General features: G+C 38.0%; 1 protein-coding gene across 2 annotated transcripts in view; it reads right to left on the bottom strand.

The window, feature by feature from the left end:
• Positions 1–18,063, bottom strand: part of ldb2a (LIM domain binding 2a) — a 113,144-nt gene that overhangs the window by 27,165 nt on the left and 67,916 nt on the right. For both annotated transcript variants that reach the window (XM_036568784.1, XM_036568785.1), the window contains exons 3-5: positions 17,499–17,671; positions 8,389–8,511; positions 2,149–2,232 (exon numbers count right to left, since the gene is read on the bottom strand). In XM_036568784.1, the coding sequence (XP_036424677.1) occupies positions 2,149–2,232; positions 8,389–8,511; positions 17,499–17,671 (380 nt within the window). The remainder of the gene's footprint in view (positions 1–2,148; positions 2,233–8,388; positions 8,512–17,498; positions 17,672–18,063) is intronic.

Below are 18,063 nucleotides of genomic sequence, written 5' to 3'. Positions count from 1 at the left end.
TTACAATTAGTTAATTCCAAATCACGATAGTTTTTTTAAATTTAATTTTATTCATTTATTTTAAGGCCATGAAGTCAGAAATCTGACATTTGTAACTTTTTTAGCCTACATTAAACTGATAAATATGTAAGTCAAATAAGTCATAAATAAGTCATAACTGAAATAGGTATTCGTTAATGAAGCTGTAGAGAGGCTCTCCTGCACAGGGCTTTTATTCTCTCATGCTCTGCAGAGAAACACATTCATTTGACATTCGCAAAGAACTCGTTTGATCTCCTTAAACAAACAAATCTGTCTGTAATGTGATCATTCATAATTGTTGGCTGTATGTGGAGCATTCAGTTCCGCTAATAAGAACACAAAGTGAGAATGTGATGTGTTTTGGAACGACACTCTTTCATCTTACAGCGACTGGGTCTAAGAAATAGCGCTCATGGTCAATCGGCCACATCTGACCAATGACTAACGCATTAAATAAGTTTAGTATCAGGCCTGATGCTGATCCAGTGTATTGGATCGGTGCATCGCTAAATAATACCATACACTGTGATTTGATGTGTAAGCTAAACCATTTCCAAGCTTCTACTTGAGGAAGTCCAATATTTACACTTGCCAATATTACCTACACTTGTAATAATAATAATTTAACTTAACAGTAATACAAGAAATTAAAAGTGTTTATTTAGAATCATAAGAAAATGACACAGTTAAAATTAAGATAAATACTACTAAGATATAGACTTTTAATTAAACATTAAGTTAAAGAAATACGTTTTTCGATGCTTCTTAAAAGTGAGCACTGAGCTTGACTGTCTAATAAAAGATGAACTGAGCTCCACAGTTTAGAAGCAGAATAACTGAACGAGTCTCTCCATGTTTTCTGTATTTTACTGAAGGTATTTGCAGAAGGTCAGTATCTGCAGATCTAAGATCACGTGCTGGAAAATAAACAGAGAGACACTCTGTGATGTAAGCAGTGCTTTAAGGTCATTTAGAGCCTTAAAACTAGTAGCAGAACTTTAAAATCTATCCTGAATGATACAGGTAGCCAGTGCAGTTCTTTCTAAATGGGACTGATATGAGCTAATAAGTGCAGCTGTACTACATAGAATGCAGTGAGAACACCACAAGTTCATTTTTACAGGCTACTCATATAAATTTAATGATATTAAACTTTCAGCATCATTTATGAATTTACCTGTTTGGTATAAGCTAACTAAACAAGCTAACTAACTTCATGAACTCCTGATTTTTGAGCTAAAAGATACAAGGTGGAAAAACTAGGCTCATAATGCTAGCTGATCTGACTGTTTATCTTAAGGACCATGAATATCTAGCCACATGTGATTTACTGTGGATTTTTGTGGTCTGGTTCTGGGTTTAATCTAAGGCAGCCATGGCAAAATGCTGAGCGGTGCACTAAAGCACAGAGATATTGAACAGTGCTCACAGTCAGTTTCGAAAGTTTGGATGCTGCACAACACAGCATAGCATGTCTGTTGTGTCAACGGAATGGAAATGGACTGGAAATTATTTAATTAAAAATGATGAAGTGAGTGACCTCCAAAACAGGCTGGAATTGCATTTCATGGCTACTGTGAAAGAGGGTCAAAAGTTTCTTTAAAGATTCATATCATTACCTCCACGCAAAAACCTCCATTTTTGGTATTTTTTACTTTTTTGCATATATTAAAAGATCCGGTTATGCTTTGCATTGTGTTAAAATTTCACAATGAACAAAATTAGAAAAAATACATTTTTACATCAACTTCCATTACAAGTATATTTTTTTCCTTCTTCTGCAAAGTTATCATTTCCATTAGTGACGATATGCAATATATATATATATATATATTCTTCATCATAGAAAACATCTGAAATACTTAAGAGTCTTTATCTAATCACTCTCCATATGGAACGATCAGTATGAGTCATGCATATTGATAGTATTCAAGCATTTACATGTTTCTTCGCATTTAAAGGTTTAGCTACACTAGTTTCTTCACTATTTTAGTGTTTATTTGTATTTATTTTAGTGTTATATAGTGTTTTAAAGGGTGAAAAACACACTTGCTGCCCAGATAAATGGTCAGAGACAATGTTCCTGGGTTGGCTAAGACTTACAGTACAGTACTGTGTGTGACTTACCCTGAGGTAGTTGAGGGTGAAGTTGGTGAGACCCATTCGGGTGATGTTTTTGGAGAGCTGCTCCAGAACCTGAGGGTCTTGAGCCTGCGAGCAGAGAGAGGACCCCTCATCACTCCACACCTCATCTCAAAACACTAAAACACACACCCACTCACACCTGCAGCCACACTATCAGACGGCTGAGAGCTGCATGTCGAATGAGAACTTCACAAATTTCTACAGTATTGGGTGACAGCTCATCCTAAATGAAGTCTCATTTTATCACTACTGATCAAACCACTGTGGAAGACTTATGGAATAAGTCTGTGGAATTATGCAGAATTTGGGAAAAAGAATTGGTGGAATTCTACTTTAAAATATTCTTCCTTTTCTGGAAGTCTTGAATTATTAGTCTTATTATTCTCCATACAGACTGAGCGGTTGGAAAGACCTAAGAGTATAACTACACAATCAGAGCTCAGGTTTTAGGCATTAGGAGTGGAGAAAGTGGCTATTCTACTGCTGCATATTCAAAGCGATTTTTATATTGGCCTGGAGAATGTAATTAAGTAAAGTGGATGTGCACCAAATGGCATATCTGCTTTTGTTTCTTTGGTTTCTTGTTTCCTTTCAGGATTTCAGGAGCAGCAGAAAATCACCCTGACGGTTCGGGGCAAAAGCTTTCGTCAAAAAGCTGTAATGGGACAGAGGCCAATGCTTCAATTACCCTGAATATGTATTTGATTCAGGTTTTTGGGGCATTGTATGTGGAGTGCACTCAAACTGCTAATAAATATTGATAGAGACGGTCAAAAATTTGAATTTCACAGTAGCCCAGGGAGATTACCCCCCCCAAAAACCGTATAAGCTGCATTCACACTGCCTGTCAAACTACGGCTATCAATGCAGGTGACTTAAGAACAACAGAGGTTACAGAGGGTCCAGAGAGTGTGCGAAAGAAAAGTTGGGTGTATGTGTAAAAGATTGAGAGAGCAAACTGTTAGACATGTATAGTGCTGTGCAAAAGTCAGAGACCACCCTTCATTTATTTCATTCCCAGTCAAAGTGACCATGTAACCGTATGTCTCCATTATTGTCTTTTTTTGTTTTGTACAAGTCCAGTTTCCCCTTTGCCTTGTGTTAAAACTTCATGATTAACGGTCCAATAAAAATGCTCCAAAATTACTTGGCTAAATTCACACATAAAAACACAAAAAACATCTATGATGAATAATAAATTGTTAAATATATTATCTACAATTGTTGTATAGGAGTGTCACTAAACCTCAACATTCATTAAGAATGCGGAGATCTATGAATATGCATGATTATGCTAATTGTACACACCCCCTTGTTGCCCTGTTTCTGAGCCCTGCCCCTTCCACTATCTTGTACACAGCCTCTATTTTTGAAAAGACGAGGAAGAGCAGAAACACAAACAAAGCCATAACTTTAATAATCAAAAAGATTCTGTCTTTCTGTCTCTCCGGCACCAGTCACTTGACTTCACTCGCTCAGATTTGAGTCTAAACCTGCCTCAGTGCAGTGTCAGTGGCCCGGAATTGCTGGTGGTTTAGTCTTCTTGCTAAGCTAATGTTAGACCTGATTCACACATAATGCATTTGTGTGGCGTGAACAGCACGGAAAGTCTCGCTTTTCATTTCGGTGGCCATGTTAACTGGTCAGCGCTTTCACATAGGCTGCACGTGCAAAGTGGTGGAGCATCTTAGATGCCGCACTAAAGCGGCGCAGTATTGAGAGAATAGACCTGGCATCGTTTTATTCTGCCTCCTGCACGTCATGCAGCAAAATGCACTGAAATAAGCCACAAAAATTTAATAGAAAACTGTATACAAACATGAAAACACATTTTTTTTTACATGTAATTTAATCCATGATGAAATACTAGTTAAACATTCTGGGCTGCAAACACATTACCAGGCTTAAAACCTTGCCTAATCACAAGTCAGAATGCTGTTGAGGATAAACAAACATACTGTGCATCATATTTTTGTTGAGCAGAGTGACTGATGTGAACAATTATCCATCTGGATAAAGGAATGTCTGTATAACTTTCTCGCTGCTCCACTTCACAGCAAAAACACTGCACGTATGAAAGGCCAGCGCTTTCGAGCTGTATTGCTTACGCTGCCACATTACTCACGGCACATAGAGGTAGTGTGTGTGATTTAGGCCTTAGTCACTGGTGCTAACAAGGAGTTCAAAGTAGCTTAAGCTGACAGCTCCACACACCAAAACTCAGGTTTATCAGCTCAGATTTGAGTCTTTATCCTCCAAACATGCTTCAATGCAGCGTCAGTGAGCCAGAATTGCTGGTGGTTTTGCCAACATTAGTCACTAGTGATAACAAGGACGTGAGTTAAAAGTAGCTTAAGTTGACAGCTTCACACACAAAAACTCAGGTTTATCAACTCAGATTTGAATCTTTAATCTCTAAACTCTTGTCAGTGAGGCTTTAGTGAGCCAGAATTGCTGATGGTTTTGCCTTCTCGCTAGGCTAACATTAGTCACTAGTGCTAACAAGGACATGAGTAAGAAAAAAGCTTAATCTGATGGCTCCGCACAAAAACTCAGGTTTATCAGCTCAGATTTAACTCTTTATTCACTAAACTTGCAACAATGAGGCTTATGTGAACTGGAATTGCTGGTGATTTAGCCTTCTTGCTAAGCTAATGTTAGTCACTAGTGCTAACAAGAACATGAGTTAAAAGTAGCTTAAGCCAACAGCTCCATACACAAAAACTCAGGTTTATCAGCTCAGATTTGAGTCTTTGCTTTCTAAACATGCCTTAGTGCAGTGTTGGTGCGCTGGAATCGCTGGTGGTTTAGCCTTCTTGCTAAGCTAATGTTAGTCATTAGTGCTAAAAGTACATGAGTTAAAAGTAGCTTAAGATGACAGCTCCACAAACAAAAACTCAGGTTTATCAGTTCCAATTTAAACCTTTATTCTCTAAACTTGCGTCAATGAGGTTTCAATGAGCTGGAATTGCTGGTGGTTTAGCCTTCTCGCTAAGCTAACATTAGTCACAAGTGCTAACAAGGACATGAGTCAAAAGTTGACAGCTGCACACACAAAAACTCATGATTATCAGGTCCGATTTGAATATTTATTCTCTAAATTTGCGTCAGCGAGGCATCAGTGAGCCGGGATGAACCGGCATGTTTGCGCATACAGCTCTTTAGGCCTTCTCTCAGTCATCTTTCTCCAGTCCTACTTCTCTCATTAAACATGTATGGTGACAGTGGGCAGCCCTGCCTTTGCCAATATGAAACCAGTCTGTCCATTTTCTGTCATAACTCTGATTTGATGATCAGTGTAGACGTTCCTCATTAGAACAGCGAGATGATCTGGTATCATTTTCCAGAATTTCACATGGTCGACAGAGTCAAAAGCATTGCTGTAGTTAATGAAACATGACTAAGCTGTACCGAATGGCTGTTCTGACTGGAAATTAAGTAAACAAAGGTGGTCTCTGACTTTTTCACTGTACTGTATGCATTTTGAAGATGTTTAGCTCCACTGTGTATTGCAGGTCCGAGAATGTTTATTTGAGATCGTGCACCGGAGCCCAAAACGAGTTTAGTTTTCAAACGGTTCACTCCAGTTCTTGTTAGTCGTGATCAAACAAGTTTAACTTCACTTACACTGCTCTTCCCTGGCAGGGAGTGTGTGCGCGAGTGTGTACGAAACGATCAAATACACTGCAGTAACGTTAGTGCTGCCTTTCTCTTGCAGCGAAAACCCCTCCCCTCCTTTCCCTAAGCGCTCTATCCCTAAGATCTTGCTCTCTCTCGCTCTGGCTCTGTAGCTCTCGCTCTCCTTCTTCCAGTATGGATAGTATACCCAGAGGGCCCAATTTAAGAGCATGTGAATTTCACATGAACACAGTGGGCTGGTAGCGTGAGCAAACTTTCCAACATCGCACATTCTGAAACCTACAGGGGGGCCAGAGAGAAAAGTTAAAAGAAAAAGAAAAAGAAAAATTCACCCTGCCTGCTGCAACAACCTGCTTCGCCATCCGGAATAGAAATGAGAGACTGAAAGCTATCAGTGGTTTCATTCGGCGCAATAAATGGCGAGTTTGCGAGGTTTGCGGGGCGCTGTCTTCATTTCCTTCATCGCAGCGTGCTAGTGGAGTTCGTTACACTCCGCGGAATTAAGCAGATTACTTATTTGACCTTGTTATTATTCTGTTTTTCTTTCTTTGCCTTAGACAAGGCTTTCTTTCATCTGAGACTGCCTTTGATGTCTTGCAAGAAATTGTTCTTTTTTTTAAAAAAGAAACTTTTCACACTTTTTTCCCGCAAAAAAAGTAAAACAAAAAAAAAAGAAAATACAGAAATAATACAAATATGAAATAAAAGCTAACAAGAAAGACTCATATCAGCTACTGATGCAATTGCATTAAATATTTCCAAAGAAAAACTTAATGAGGGATCCAAAGCCAAAGACTGTTAAGTTCCAATTTTAAAAATTAAACAAAACAAAAAGAAATCTAATGTACTTAAGAACTGTGCCCTTTAAGCAGTCTTAATTATTTTCTTAAGTATGCTATTAGGCCATTTAGCATGTTGATTACAGCCTCATCATCATCATCAGTGGCGAACCGTGACTATTAGAGTTAGGCCTTCAAATTGGGTCATTAATGTCCAAACCTGGTCAAAACAACAAAACCATCTCAATAAATAATGCTAACTTCTGCTAGCATCCTTATAGAATTCTAGAGGTTTTTTAGCACTAAGCTAATGGCGATTCGCATTAACACTTTCTAATGAGGCTGAAGTCTCATTAGACTCTTAATCGATTTTTCTGTTCCACCTTAAATGGCGCAGCAGCTACACAGCTTTCAGCATCACAACGTTATTGCTGCAATTTTTGAGGCGGAATGGAAAATGTGGTGGCACCAGAATGTTATTGCTGCACTGTTTAAGGTGGACCTGAAAATTCATTTAGGCATTAGAAGGTAATGGCTGCACTTTTTAAGGTGGAATGGAAAATGTGGTGGCACCAGAATGCTATTGTTGCAGTGTTTAAGGTGGACCTGAAAATTCATTTAGGCATCAGAAGGTTATGGCTGCACTGTTTAAGGTGGAATGGAAAATTCATTTAGGCATCAGAAGGTTATGGCTGCACTGTTTAAGGTGGAATGGAAAATTCATTTAGGCACCAGAATATTAATGCTGCAGTGTTTAAGGTAGAACAGAAAATTAATTTAGGCATCAGAAGTTTATAGCTGCAGTGTTTAAGGTGGAAAAGAACATTCATTTAGGTATCAGAATGTTACTGCTGCGGTGTTTAAGGTGGACCTGAAATTTCATTTTGAATGCAACTGCTTCACTTTTTAATGCTAACAATTATGTGATGGAACATTTTTGTTGGCACCAGATTGTAAAAATTAGACAAAAGCAGTTCTAGATTAAACACAGACATTCAAAGCTTCTCAAAGAAATGACACGTTTTACTAGAAACTAGAGACATATAAGCAAATGGTTTGACCTTGCAGTAGTTTCACAGAGAGAGACTCTTTTAGTAGTGAATCCTGCTCTAGGGCTGCCACTGCAGTTTTCAGTTTCTAACAATTCATTGATCAAGCTAACTGATTAAGCTCCTCATTCCTGGACATTACTGGATGTCCAAGACTGTGCACATGCAGAGGTGATCTAGCAGCACTCTTTTTTTTTGGGGGGGGGATTTCTATGTATTTCTATTTACACTGTACAAATAACAAACAGAGAATCTTATCTTATCTTATCTTATCTTATCTTAGCTTATCTTAGCTTATCTTATCCCACATACTATACATACTATAAGGCTAACAATTAGCACTGTAATCATTACATGTTTGTCTTCAAATGTGTCAAGTTGATAAGTAGTCTCACAGAATTGTTAGTGTGGCAGAAATTGTACTACATACTGATACAGTCAAATTCAAAAGTGTGAGCTCCCCTGGTCATATGACATGTTTTGTTCATTGTCTCAGTGAAAATAACACACACTCTACAGAGAACACACTTCTGCATGTTTATAACACACAATAATGTTTATTTGCTGAATTTAATATATTAACATATCGCTGCTGTATCTCCACACGAAAGTGTGCTGCATAACTAATACAGCAGTAATAACTTAAAGAGTGAATTTTATCTGTAATTTTATCTATTTGAGCTCCAGTGTAGAAACATATCTCAGCCAGTCATTTACATTTGGGCTAAGAAAAGTGGTGATGATGTCACACTCACGTGCATGGCAAGGACGCTGCGTGGGATGAGCTCACGGTACTGTCTGATGGTGAAGTGCCATGTCTTGATCCGCATCAGGTCATCGAAGGCGAACTCCAGGATCAGACGTCCTTCCGTGCACACCTGAAAACACAAGAGCATCTTTCAGCACATATTTATAAACTGATAAATAAACTTTGACCTTCCCAGCTCACTGGAATATGTATGTAAATGCATAGCATTCATGTAAGTTTCATAACCGATACTGATTAATTGATAGTTACTGAATAAGTCTGAAGATCAAAGAAATACTTCTTTCACTTTACTTGGAAAAGAACAGACCACCTGCTGAGTTCAAACACACTTATGAGCAGCTGAATGTCATCAGTCTTTTTTTGCAAAAGTCATATTTTTGTAGAATATATTTGCAAATAATTGTTAAATCAAGCTGTACAGCTGTATATCGCTGTTGTTGGAAGAAAACTTTGTATCTCCAAAATGATAACTTTACAGGAAAAGGAAAAAACATACTCTACTTTTAATGTAAGTCAATGGAACCAGACATTTTTCCAAGTTGTTTTGGGCTGTTTCTTTTGGTCCATTCATCATGAAATTTACACACAATGTTAAGGACAACAGGCATTTTCAGACTGTCAAAAACTGAAAAATGACCAAAATGGAGATACAAGGTTTTCTTCCGACAGCAGAGATTTATTGCTCTTTAAAGAAGCTACTTCTTCAGTTACTACTATGTTACACTGATAGTGATGGGGTGGAGTTCTCAAGCTCCACCCATTTGCAAATGAATACCAGAAAACCTTAGGGAACTATATAATATAGGTGTTGTGGACAATGTTAGATAGAAAAATGCTGGAAAAAATCTTTAACAAGTAAATAATAAGACTGGATATATAATAACATTTTGTCGGTGATCCATTCAGAGACATTGTTTTTGCATTCTTTAACTGAAATCTGACCCCTCAGAGTAGTTGGGCCGCATGCATGTCCACACTGGTCATAGTAAAACAGATCTATGACCAATGTGGACATGTTTGAGTTTACTGTGTGGTAATGTTTCCTATCACTGTATATAAGAAGCTCCATGCCAAATGCATTATTGGACGCACTGTGATTGTTAGCATGTGTGCACGTTCAGAATGCAATTCACATTGCTAAGAGCTTATTATTGTTTTTAAGATTTTCTTTAGCTTTTCTTTCAGCTGTATTCTCATGATATCATAATAATAAGAGACATGCTGTAATTCCAGTAATCTCCTGTATTTTCAAATAACAACTGTGAAAGTAATGCAACTCAGTAGCCTTGTTTACTTTATTTTTTACTGTAAAAAGTTACTGGAAATTTACATTGTCGCTGCCAGAACAGACGTCATATCTCTGAAAGTAACTTTACAGGAGAAAGAAAAAACATTATTGGCTTACAAAGGAAGTTATTGTAAAGAGATTTTCCTCAAATATTTTTAGACCATTTCTATCAGTTCATCATTATAAAATGTTAACACAGTTTAAAGACTAACTAGTTTTCTAATAATGCAAAAAAAAAATAATTGTCAAAAATGTAGATACCATATTTTTGTACAACAGCAACAATATAAACAAAAGACTTTTAATTTCACAAGAACTATAAATGAGTTGAAACAATCAATGAACATATTTTCACCATGTTTAGCACTGTATATGCACAGAGTATCTCAATTAACACCAAAAACACCAAAAAGAGTTTTAAATGTTTATATTAAAAAGTTTACGCCTTTTAACTCAGTCGCTGTTTTATCCCACAATGCTGTGTAGTACAGTTCAGTGTCACAATCACAATAATTTGCTATGTTTTTACAGAAAGTATGTTAAGATCTGTTGATTTCACAATATAATAATAATAATGGCAGTAATTAACAGTGCAACACTGAGACTTCACATCATTAACAATTAAGCGATAAATGTAGATGTAAACAGCAGAAAAAGACACTTTTTTGGGTCAAGGGGTTCATATTTAGGAATTTTGGCCAACATCTCCATCGGAAAACATCTGTGGTGTTCGCCCAGCCAGCACATTCTGACATTTCTTTTGAAGGAAAATGAATTACTGTGAACCACAGCTGTCTTGGAAAGCCTCGTGCTCTCAGTTTGGACTTTGTTATGTTGAAGATGAAACTGCAACTCTCCTGCATTCCCTCGGCCTCGCGCACCCGAGATGTGAGAACGGAGAATGCTCCAGACGAGCCTACAAAAAAGCAGCAGAACAACGAAAAAGCCGGAACGGAGGCCGGGGTCATAAACCGTTGCCAATTAAGAAAAAAAAGGGAGAAAAACATTTTGCTGTTTCGCTGAATTTAGCGCCGAGCTACTTGGAGAACCGATGTTCCGTTGCTGCGGCAACCAAGGGGAGGAGGACGGACGGAGAGGAAGGAGGGGGGAATGGGGAGGGGGGAGCAACAGCTGATTAGTTGGCATGGCAACGGCAAAGATGTAATCCCGCCAGAGCCACTCTAATCAATGCCCCCAGCACAGATGGTCTCTGGAGGATCAACAAGAAAAGAGGCTGCCGGCGAATGCAGCGGAGTCACATGACTACCACTCTCTCCATCTCCATCTCTCCCTCTCTCTTCTTCTCTTGTTCTCTTTCCTTCTCTCTCTCTCTCTCTCCTTCACTACCTCTCCTTCTCTCTCTTTCTTTCCCTTTTTTGCTCCACACCAACCATCAGGAGAAAAAGCAACTCTGAGAGAATATCACTCTCTCTCTCTCTTTCTCTCTCTTTCTCTCTCTCTCTCTCTCTCTCTCTCTCTCTCTATCTCTCTCTCTATCCTCCTCACATCTGAATACTTAACCCCTTTTTCTCTAAAACATTTTGCCAACAGATGTGCGTATTTGCTCCTCCATAAAGCAGCTGTGCTGTTCCATATACAATGTATATGAACACATGAATGAATATCAGTCTGTAAATGTATAATATACAGTACTGTGCAAAAATCATAGCCTTCACTTATTTCATCTCTAGTCAAAACAGTGAAAAAGTACAAGTTATTGATTTTTCAGGATATTTCTGAGGAGGTTAGACATAAGAAGGCATAAGGAAGAAGAAGGTAAAAGCAAAAATAAGTGTAAAAACAGGAGAAAAACTGGAGTTAAAAAAAAGATAAAAAGAAGAAAATCCTAACTCCTAACAACCATGCAAGACCTGGCAGACACCAAAACTGCCCTCATCAGATAAACAGCACTTAAAGCTATGGGTCTGAAAGGATGTGTAGCTGTCAAGAAGCCTCACTGAGAAAAGGAGACAGACACATCCAACAAAGAAGCTAAACAATGGACTGACCACCCCGGAGTCCAGACCTCAACATCACTGAATGTGTTGGCTTGGATTGTGTGAAGCAGAAAATACTAAACCAACTTCTAAGACTGAACTTTGGAGCTGTGGCTGCAAATTTCTTTGAAAAACTAAAAGCAAGTCTACTGAACAGAATAGACACAACAATAAAGGCAAAGAGTGAACACAATAAATACTGAAAATCTTTAGATTATATATTTTTTTTAAGCGTATGTGTAGTTTTCTGTTTGCTTTTCCTGATACTGAAAAATGAGTAAAGTTTTGACTGGAAATTAAATAAACGAATGGTGGTCTCTGACTTTTGCACAGTAGTATATGATGCCGTTGATCACCTGGTCTGCTCAAGAAAGAATAGATGGAAAAACCAAAAAATTGGTAAACTATAAATAAATGAACTATGATTTTGCTGACAACCAATTAGCTACTCAGTTTGTAGTTTATGCAGTTATACACTGGTTGTTATTTATAGGGTTGCTACCCATCTGTTTGTCAACCTACTGCCCAGCCCTGACCTTAACTATCCTATTTCTGACATCAGTGTAACATTCCTAACACAGTTCAGTTCAGTTCTGGGAGGGCTAAATAAACAGGTGAGTTTGAGCACAGTGGCACCATGGGAAAGAAAAGCAGATGTCAGAGCTATGTTCTTATTATGGTCACATAGAGTTGCCATCTCTCTAATGAGCAGTGATTCTGAGCTAGATTAATGCAGTTTAAATCATACATATACTAATATAACATATAATCATGCATGCAAATATTCCAAAATGCTCAAAGCAAATTGGCACCTTAAATTTGATCCAGTGTGATGGCAGTGAATGTACGTTGTTAAATCAGCAGGAACACTCAACAAGGTTTAAGATTATCACTTACAAGGTCAAAGAGCCCCCAGGGGTGAGCAATAGCATTGTCTACATATTCAATCCAATTGAACCCTTAAGTCCTGGTTATCATCATTAATAACAATATAGTGAAGTTGGCTTGACTAAACCAATTTACTCTTCATTTTATTAATCTCTGCCTTTTGGTAACTTTTTTACAGGTCATAAAACAGAATCAGAATCAGAGACTATTCAGCAATACTGCTTTTGTGCTTTTGGAACTCCAGTTTTCATACAGTGTTTGTTCAAATATGTTTTTTCCCCACAGGCTATGAACGGCAGAATAAAAATCTAATTTAACTGCCACAGATGATGTTACAATGGACATTTTCACACTGCCCCCATAGACATTACATATAGGCTCGTACACATACGAGCACGTATTTATACACATGTATTAGCAACCACCTGGGATGCCATAGCAACAATCTAGCAACACCTTAGCAACCACATGGGATACTATATCACTGTATAAGCAACACGTTAGCAATCACCTGGGACACCATAACAACACCTTAGCAACCACCTGGGATACCATAGCAATGTACAAGCAATACTGTAACGACCACCTGGGATACCATAGCAATGTACAAGCAACACATTAGCAATCACCTGGGACACCATAACAACACCTTAGCAACCACCTGGGATACCATAGCAATATACAAGCAACACATTAGCAATCACCTGGGACACCATAGCAACACCTTAGCAACCACCTGGGATACCATAGCAACACCTTAACAACCACCTGGGATACCATAGCAATGCACAAGCAACACATTAGCAATCACCTGGGACACCATAGCAACACTTTAGCAACCACCTGGGATACCATAGCAGTGGCCTAGCAACACTGTAACAACCACATGGGATACCATAGCAATGTAAAAGCAACACATTAGCCATCACCTGGAACACCACAGCAACACCTTAGTAACCACCTGGGATACCATAGCAATGTATAAGCCACACATTAGTGATGACCTGGGAACACCATAGCAACCACCTGGGATACCATAGCAATGTGCAAACAACACATTAGCAATCACCTAGGACACCACAGCAACACCTTAGCAAGCACCTGGGATACCATAGCAATGTACAAGCAACATATTAGGGATGACCGGGGATACCACAGCAACACCTTAGCAACCACCTGGGATACCAAAGCAATGTACAAGCCACACATTAGTGATGACCGGTGACACCACAGCAACACCTTAGCAACCACCTGGGATACCATAGCAACATCGTAGCAACCACCTGGAACACCACAGCAACACCTTAAACAACCACCTGGGACAACATAGCAATTTACAAGCAACACCTTAGCAACCACCTGGGACACCTTAGCAACCACCTGGGATTTCATAGCCAAGTTGTCAAACTAACTTTTCTTCTAGTGTAATATTACATTCATTTTTTTCTCACTTAAAGCACAGAAATTCAGAAACTGAGACCACATTTGTGTCTGTAAACAGAAGAGGAGATATTTTATTAGGATTTGAATTTTATAAAAAGTTGTTGTCACATGTGCAGTCTAGTTCTGTAGGTTAGAAAAAAGTCATGCTTGTTGATATAGAAATTAAAGCAACTGTTAGTGTAATAAACTGTTACTTACTATGTAATTACTTATGTAATATGAAATTACACTTATACAATGATTCAAATGTACATATACCAAAATGACAATAAAAACTCTAGAGTTCTAAGGGTTAATGGATTAGCAATTAGTTCTTTAATAAGCACAAAGTACATCTTAAATACAAACAGTTGGCAAAAACTTTGATTACAATTTGGGGAAAAGCCTTTCCCGGATTTCAAATATTTTAAATATGTAGACTCTAACAATGATCAAATAACAGAAAAGCTCTTTTTTTCTCTCCTCTTTGGCGTCTGCATGGTTCCAATATTTCCAGTGTCTAATATTCAGCCTATCTATGCATTCCAACCCGGTGAGTTTATGACAAGACACTTTTTTTCATATTTGCTCTTGAAATATTGAAAGGGTCTGGCTGAAAACATGCCTCTTGCCAAAGGAGTAGAGGGGAGAGGTTAGCGGCATGTTTCAGATGAATAAAGCCACAGAATAAAGCGAATGAGGTGAAGCTTTGGAAGGCTCTGCGCATGAGACATTTCACTGTGGGATTCCTAATGACTCTCGACAATAAACAAATATAGAATAATGGAAGTGATTAAGGCGGGGAATGATTGTATGTGTCGTGTTGCTGTGCTTGTTTGATGTATTGCTTTGTTTACTGTGTCTCCCACACTCACACTGGCTGATCCGGGGGAACAACAGCCAGCACGCGTCTTTAACGCTCGCGCAGCCGCTACACAGAAAACAGAGCACACATCCACACAAACACAAACACACAGATGGACAAACGCAAATACACAGATACAGGTTTGTACACAAACAAATAATTGGCTTCTTCATGGACGACTCCATTCGGCATTTTATTGCAGCCCTCCAGCTCTGTTCCTTCATTCATTCATTCATTTATTTACTCATTATTGTGGTCAAATTAAGGCACGCAACATAAATTAACAGTGCAGTACAAACGTCAGAGACCACGCTTCTGGTCAAAATAATAATAATAATAATAATAATAATGATAAAAATAATAATAATAATAAAATGACCATTAAGTACAAGTTATTCATTGTTCAGGGCACAAAACATATATTTAACAGAAAATATCTGGACTCTGGGGTGGTCAGTCCATTGTTCTGAGAACACAAGCAGCTTTGTTTGATTCACAGCTTCTTGACAGCTACACATCCTTTCAGACCCATAGCACTGAGTTGTCTTCTCACAGTGGAAGGATGGACAGAAACACCTGTGGATGTTTTCAGATCTGAAGCAGCTTGATTTTCTCCTCTCTCTCAAAGACGAAAGCTTTAAGTGCTGTTTGTCTGATGGGGGCAGTTGTGGTGGTCTACCAGGTTGTTAGGAGTCCAATTTTTTCTGCTTTTTTCATTTTTTGAACTGCAGTTTAAGACACCCTTATTTTTTCACTTATTGTCCTTTGACTTTCCCCTTTCTGATGCAAGTGGATTATCTTATCTATCTTATCTGATCTCCTCAGAAATCCCATCTCATCTAATCTGCTCAGAAATATCTTCTGAAAAATTAAGAGCTTGTACTTTATGGTCTTTTGATGAGAAATTAAATAAATAAAGGGTGGTCTCTGACTTTTGCACAGTGCTGTGTATATTTAGAAACTAATCGCATACACACAGCTTTTGTAATCTCCATAGAGGAAGCACTGACTAATAGAATTGGATGCTCTGGAGCAGCTGCACATGAGCCTAAGGTCATCGCGCCCAATGCAAAGTGTCAGCTGGAGGGGTATAAACCCCCCCCCAGCACTGGGCTGATAAGCAAAGGAACTGCATTCTCTGGAGGGATGGAGCTCCAATCCCTTCGGGATGAGTTGGTGTGATCCAGAACTGATCATCCAACATTAGTACCTGACCTCACTAATGCTCAATCAAATCCTCACAGCAATGTTCCAACATGTAGCCTAGTCAGAAAAGTAGAGGCTTTTACTGCAGCATTGATACCATCGATTTCAGAAGAAACACTGGAGGAGCAGGTGTATACAAACCTTTGGACATACAGTTTACTCAGAGCTTTTTTTATATTGCATGAGTCTTGCAATCACAATATATAGCAATATCCATATATGCTGCTGGGTTCTGGCCAGGAGATTTTTTTGAAATTTCTCTATAATTCAGTCATCGTAAATAAAAAGTCATTCAGAGTGGTTTGATGTGAAATGGTTCATAGCAGGAAAACATACTGACTCTCATTGTAGGCAAACATACTGACTCAAACTGTGGTTTGCAGTGTAATTATACCTATTTATTTACTGTCCAAAATGGCCAGTAAACCTATGTGAACCTACAAGTTTTCTTTGGGTACTATTTTGCCTTACAACTCCCTTGTTGCAATAAGTGATACTAAAAAATACATTTTAAGCCAAAACTTTCTCTCAAAACTATCATGCAAAATAATGTCTCAGGCATCAGGAAACATATTGCTGCTGTTCAAAATAGTAACTTTACAGGAGAAGACAAAAACACTCTTACCTTACAATGTAAGTCAATGGAAAGAGATTTTATTCTAAGTGATTTTAGAGCATTTCTATTGGTCCTTTCATCAAGACATTTTTACACAATGTAAAGGACAGTTGGTGTGTTGAAATGATGTAGAAAAAAAAATGGAGATACATGGTTTTCTTGGGACAGCTACGATATTCGTAACCATTTCACGTAATAACTTTCTGTGAATGAGATTTTAGAGGCATTAAACTCTTTAGATGTGTGAATAAGTTTGACTTGACAAGTTTCAGTAGAACTAAGTGGTTCACATTAGGGCTGGGCAATGAGACAATACATATCATTATTGTGATAAATTATGTTAGAATACAATTCAATATGCTTTTCTATACATAGCGTTGATATTGTCAGTGCTTCTAGAACACTGGCCAACTGCATGTTTCATTATAAAGAGAGCAAAATTAGTTCCTGGACTGCAGCAAAGTACGACAAAAACTGAATAAAAATCATTATGTTCACAGTTTTTGACAGTATTTTTAAAAATGTAGCACTTCTGTTTTTTTTCTCTGTTCCAACTGATCAGACGTACTGTGAAAGTTTCTTGAAGTATCGCAGTATTATATTTTTGCCATTTCGTCCAGCTCTAGTTTGCATCAAACCATTCAATGATCTTGTTTACATCGTAAAAATTTCATTTAGAGAAATCAGCAGAATTCACCTTAAATTTAGTTATTGTTACTTCTACATAAGGTTGAATTATTTTTTAGTCTGTATAGCCCAGTGCTAAGACATGTCCACACATCCACACACACTCTTCCCACACACAATCTGTTACCTTGGTGAACATGGGCTTGCCGTGCTGGGTGACCATGGTGCACTGGTCACAGTCCACAGTGATGCAGGAGTTGTGGAAGGACTCTTTGGAGTGTTTGAGGATGTAGTACAGGTCCGTCACTCCTCCTTCAAACACCGTGCTGAAGTAACGAGGGATGAGGGTCCGTCCAATAGCTGAGGAACACACACAGCAGATGTATACATTAGACCCTTCATATTCAGTGCTCTACAGTGCTATATATGTCATAACATGTATTAATCATTACACATCCCAGGTATAGCTAGAGATAGCGTAAGTTAACTGATAGCATTTTGATTATTTCTCACTCTGAATTCAGATATATTATGATTTGAATTGAAGTAAAAGTGTTTGTTTCGAAAAATTCTTTCACATTTAGTATAATATGTGTGTGTATATATATATATATATATATATATATACATACATAATATATATATATATATATATATAATACTAAATGTAAAGAAAGAAAACAAACACTTTTACTATATATATATATATATATATATATATATATATATATATATACACACACACGTAATGA

This window comes from Colossoma macropomum, unplaced genomic scaffold, assembly GCF_904425465.1.
Source record: "Colossoma macropomum unplaced genomic scaffold, Colossoma_macropomum, whole genome shotgun sequence".
In the NCBI taxonomy this organism is placed as follows: domain Eukaryota; kingdom Metazoa; phylum Chordata; class Actinopteri; order Characiformes; family Serrasalmidae; genus Colossoma; species Colossoma macropomum.
This window is presented reverse-complemented; position numbering and strand designations above follow the sequence as displayed.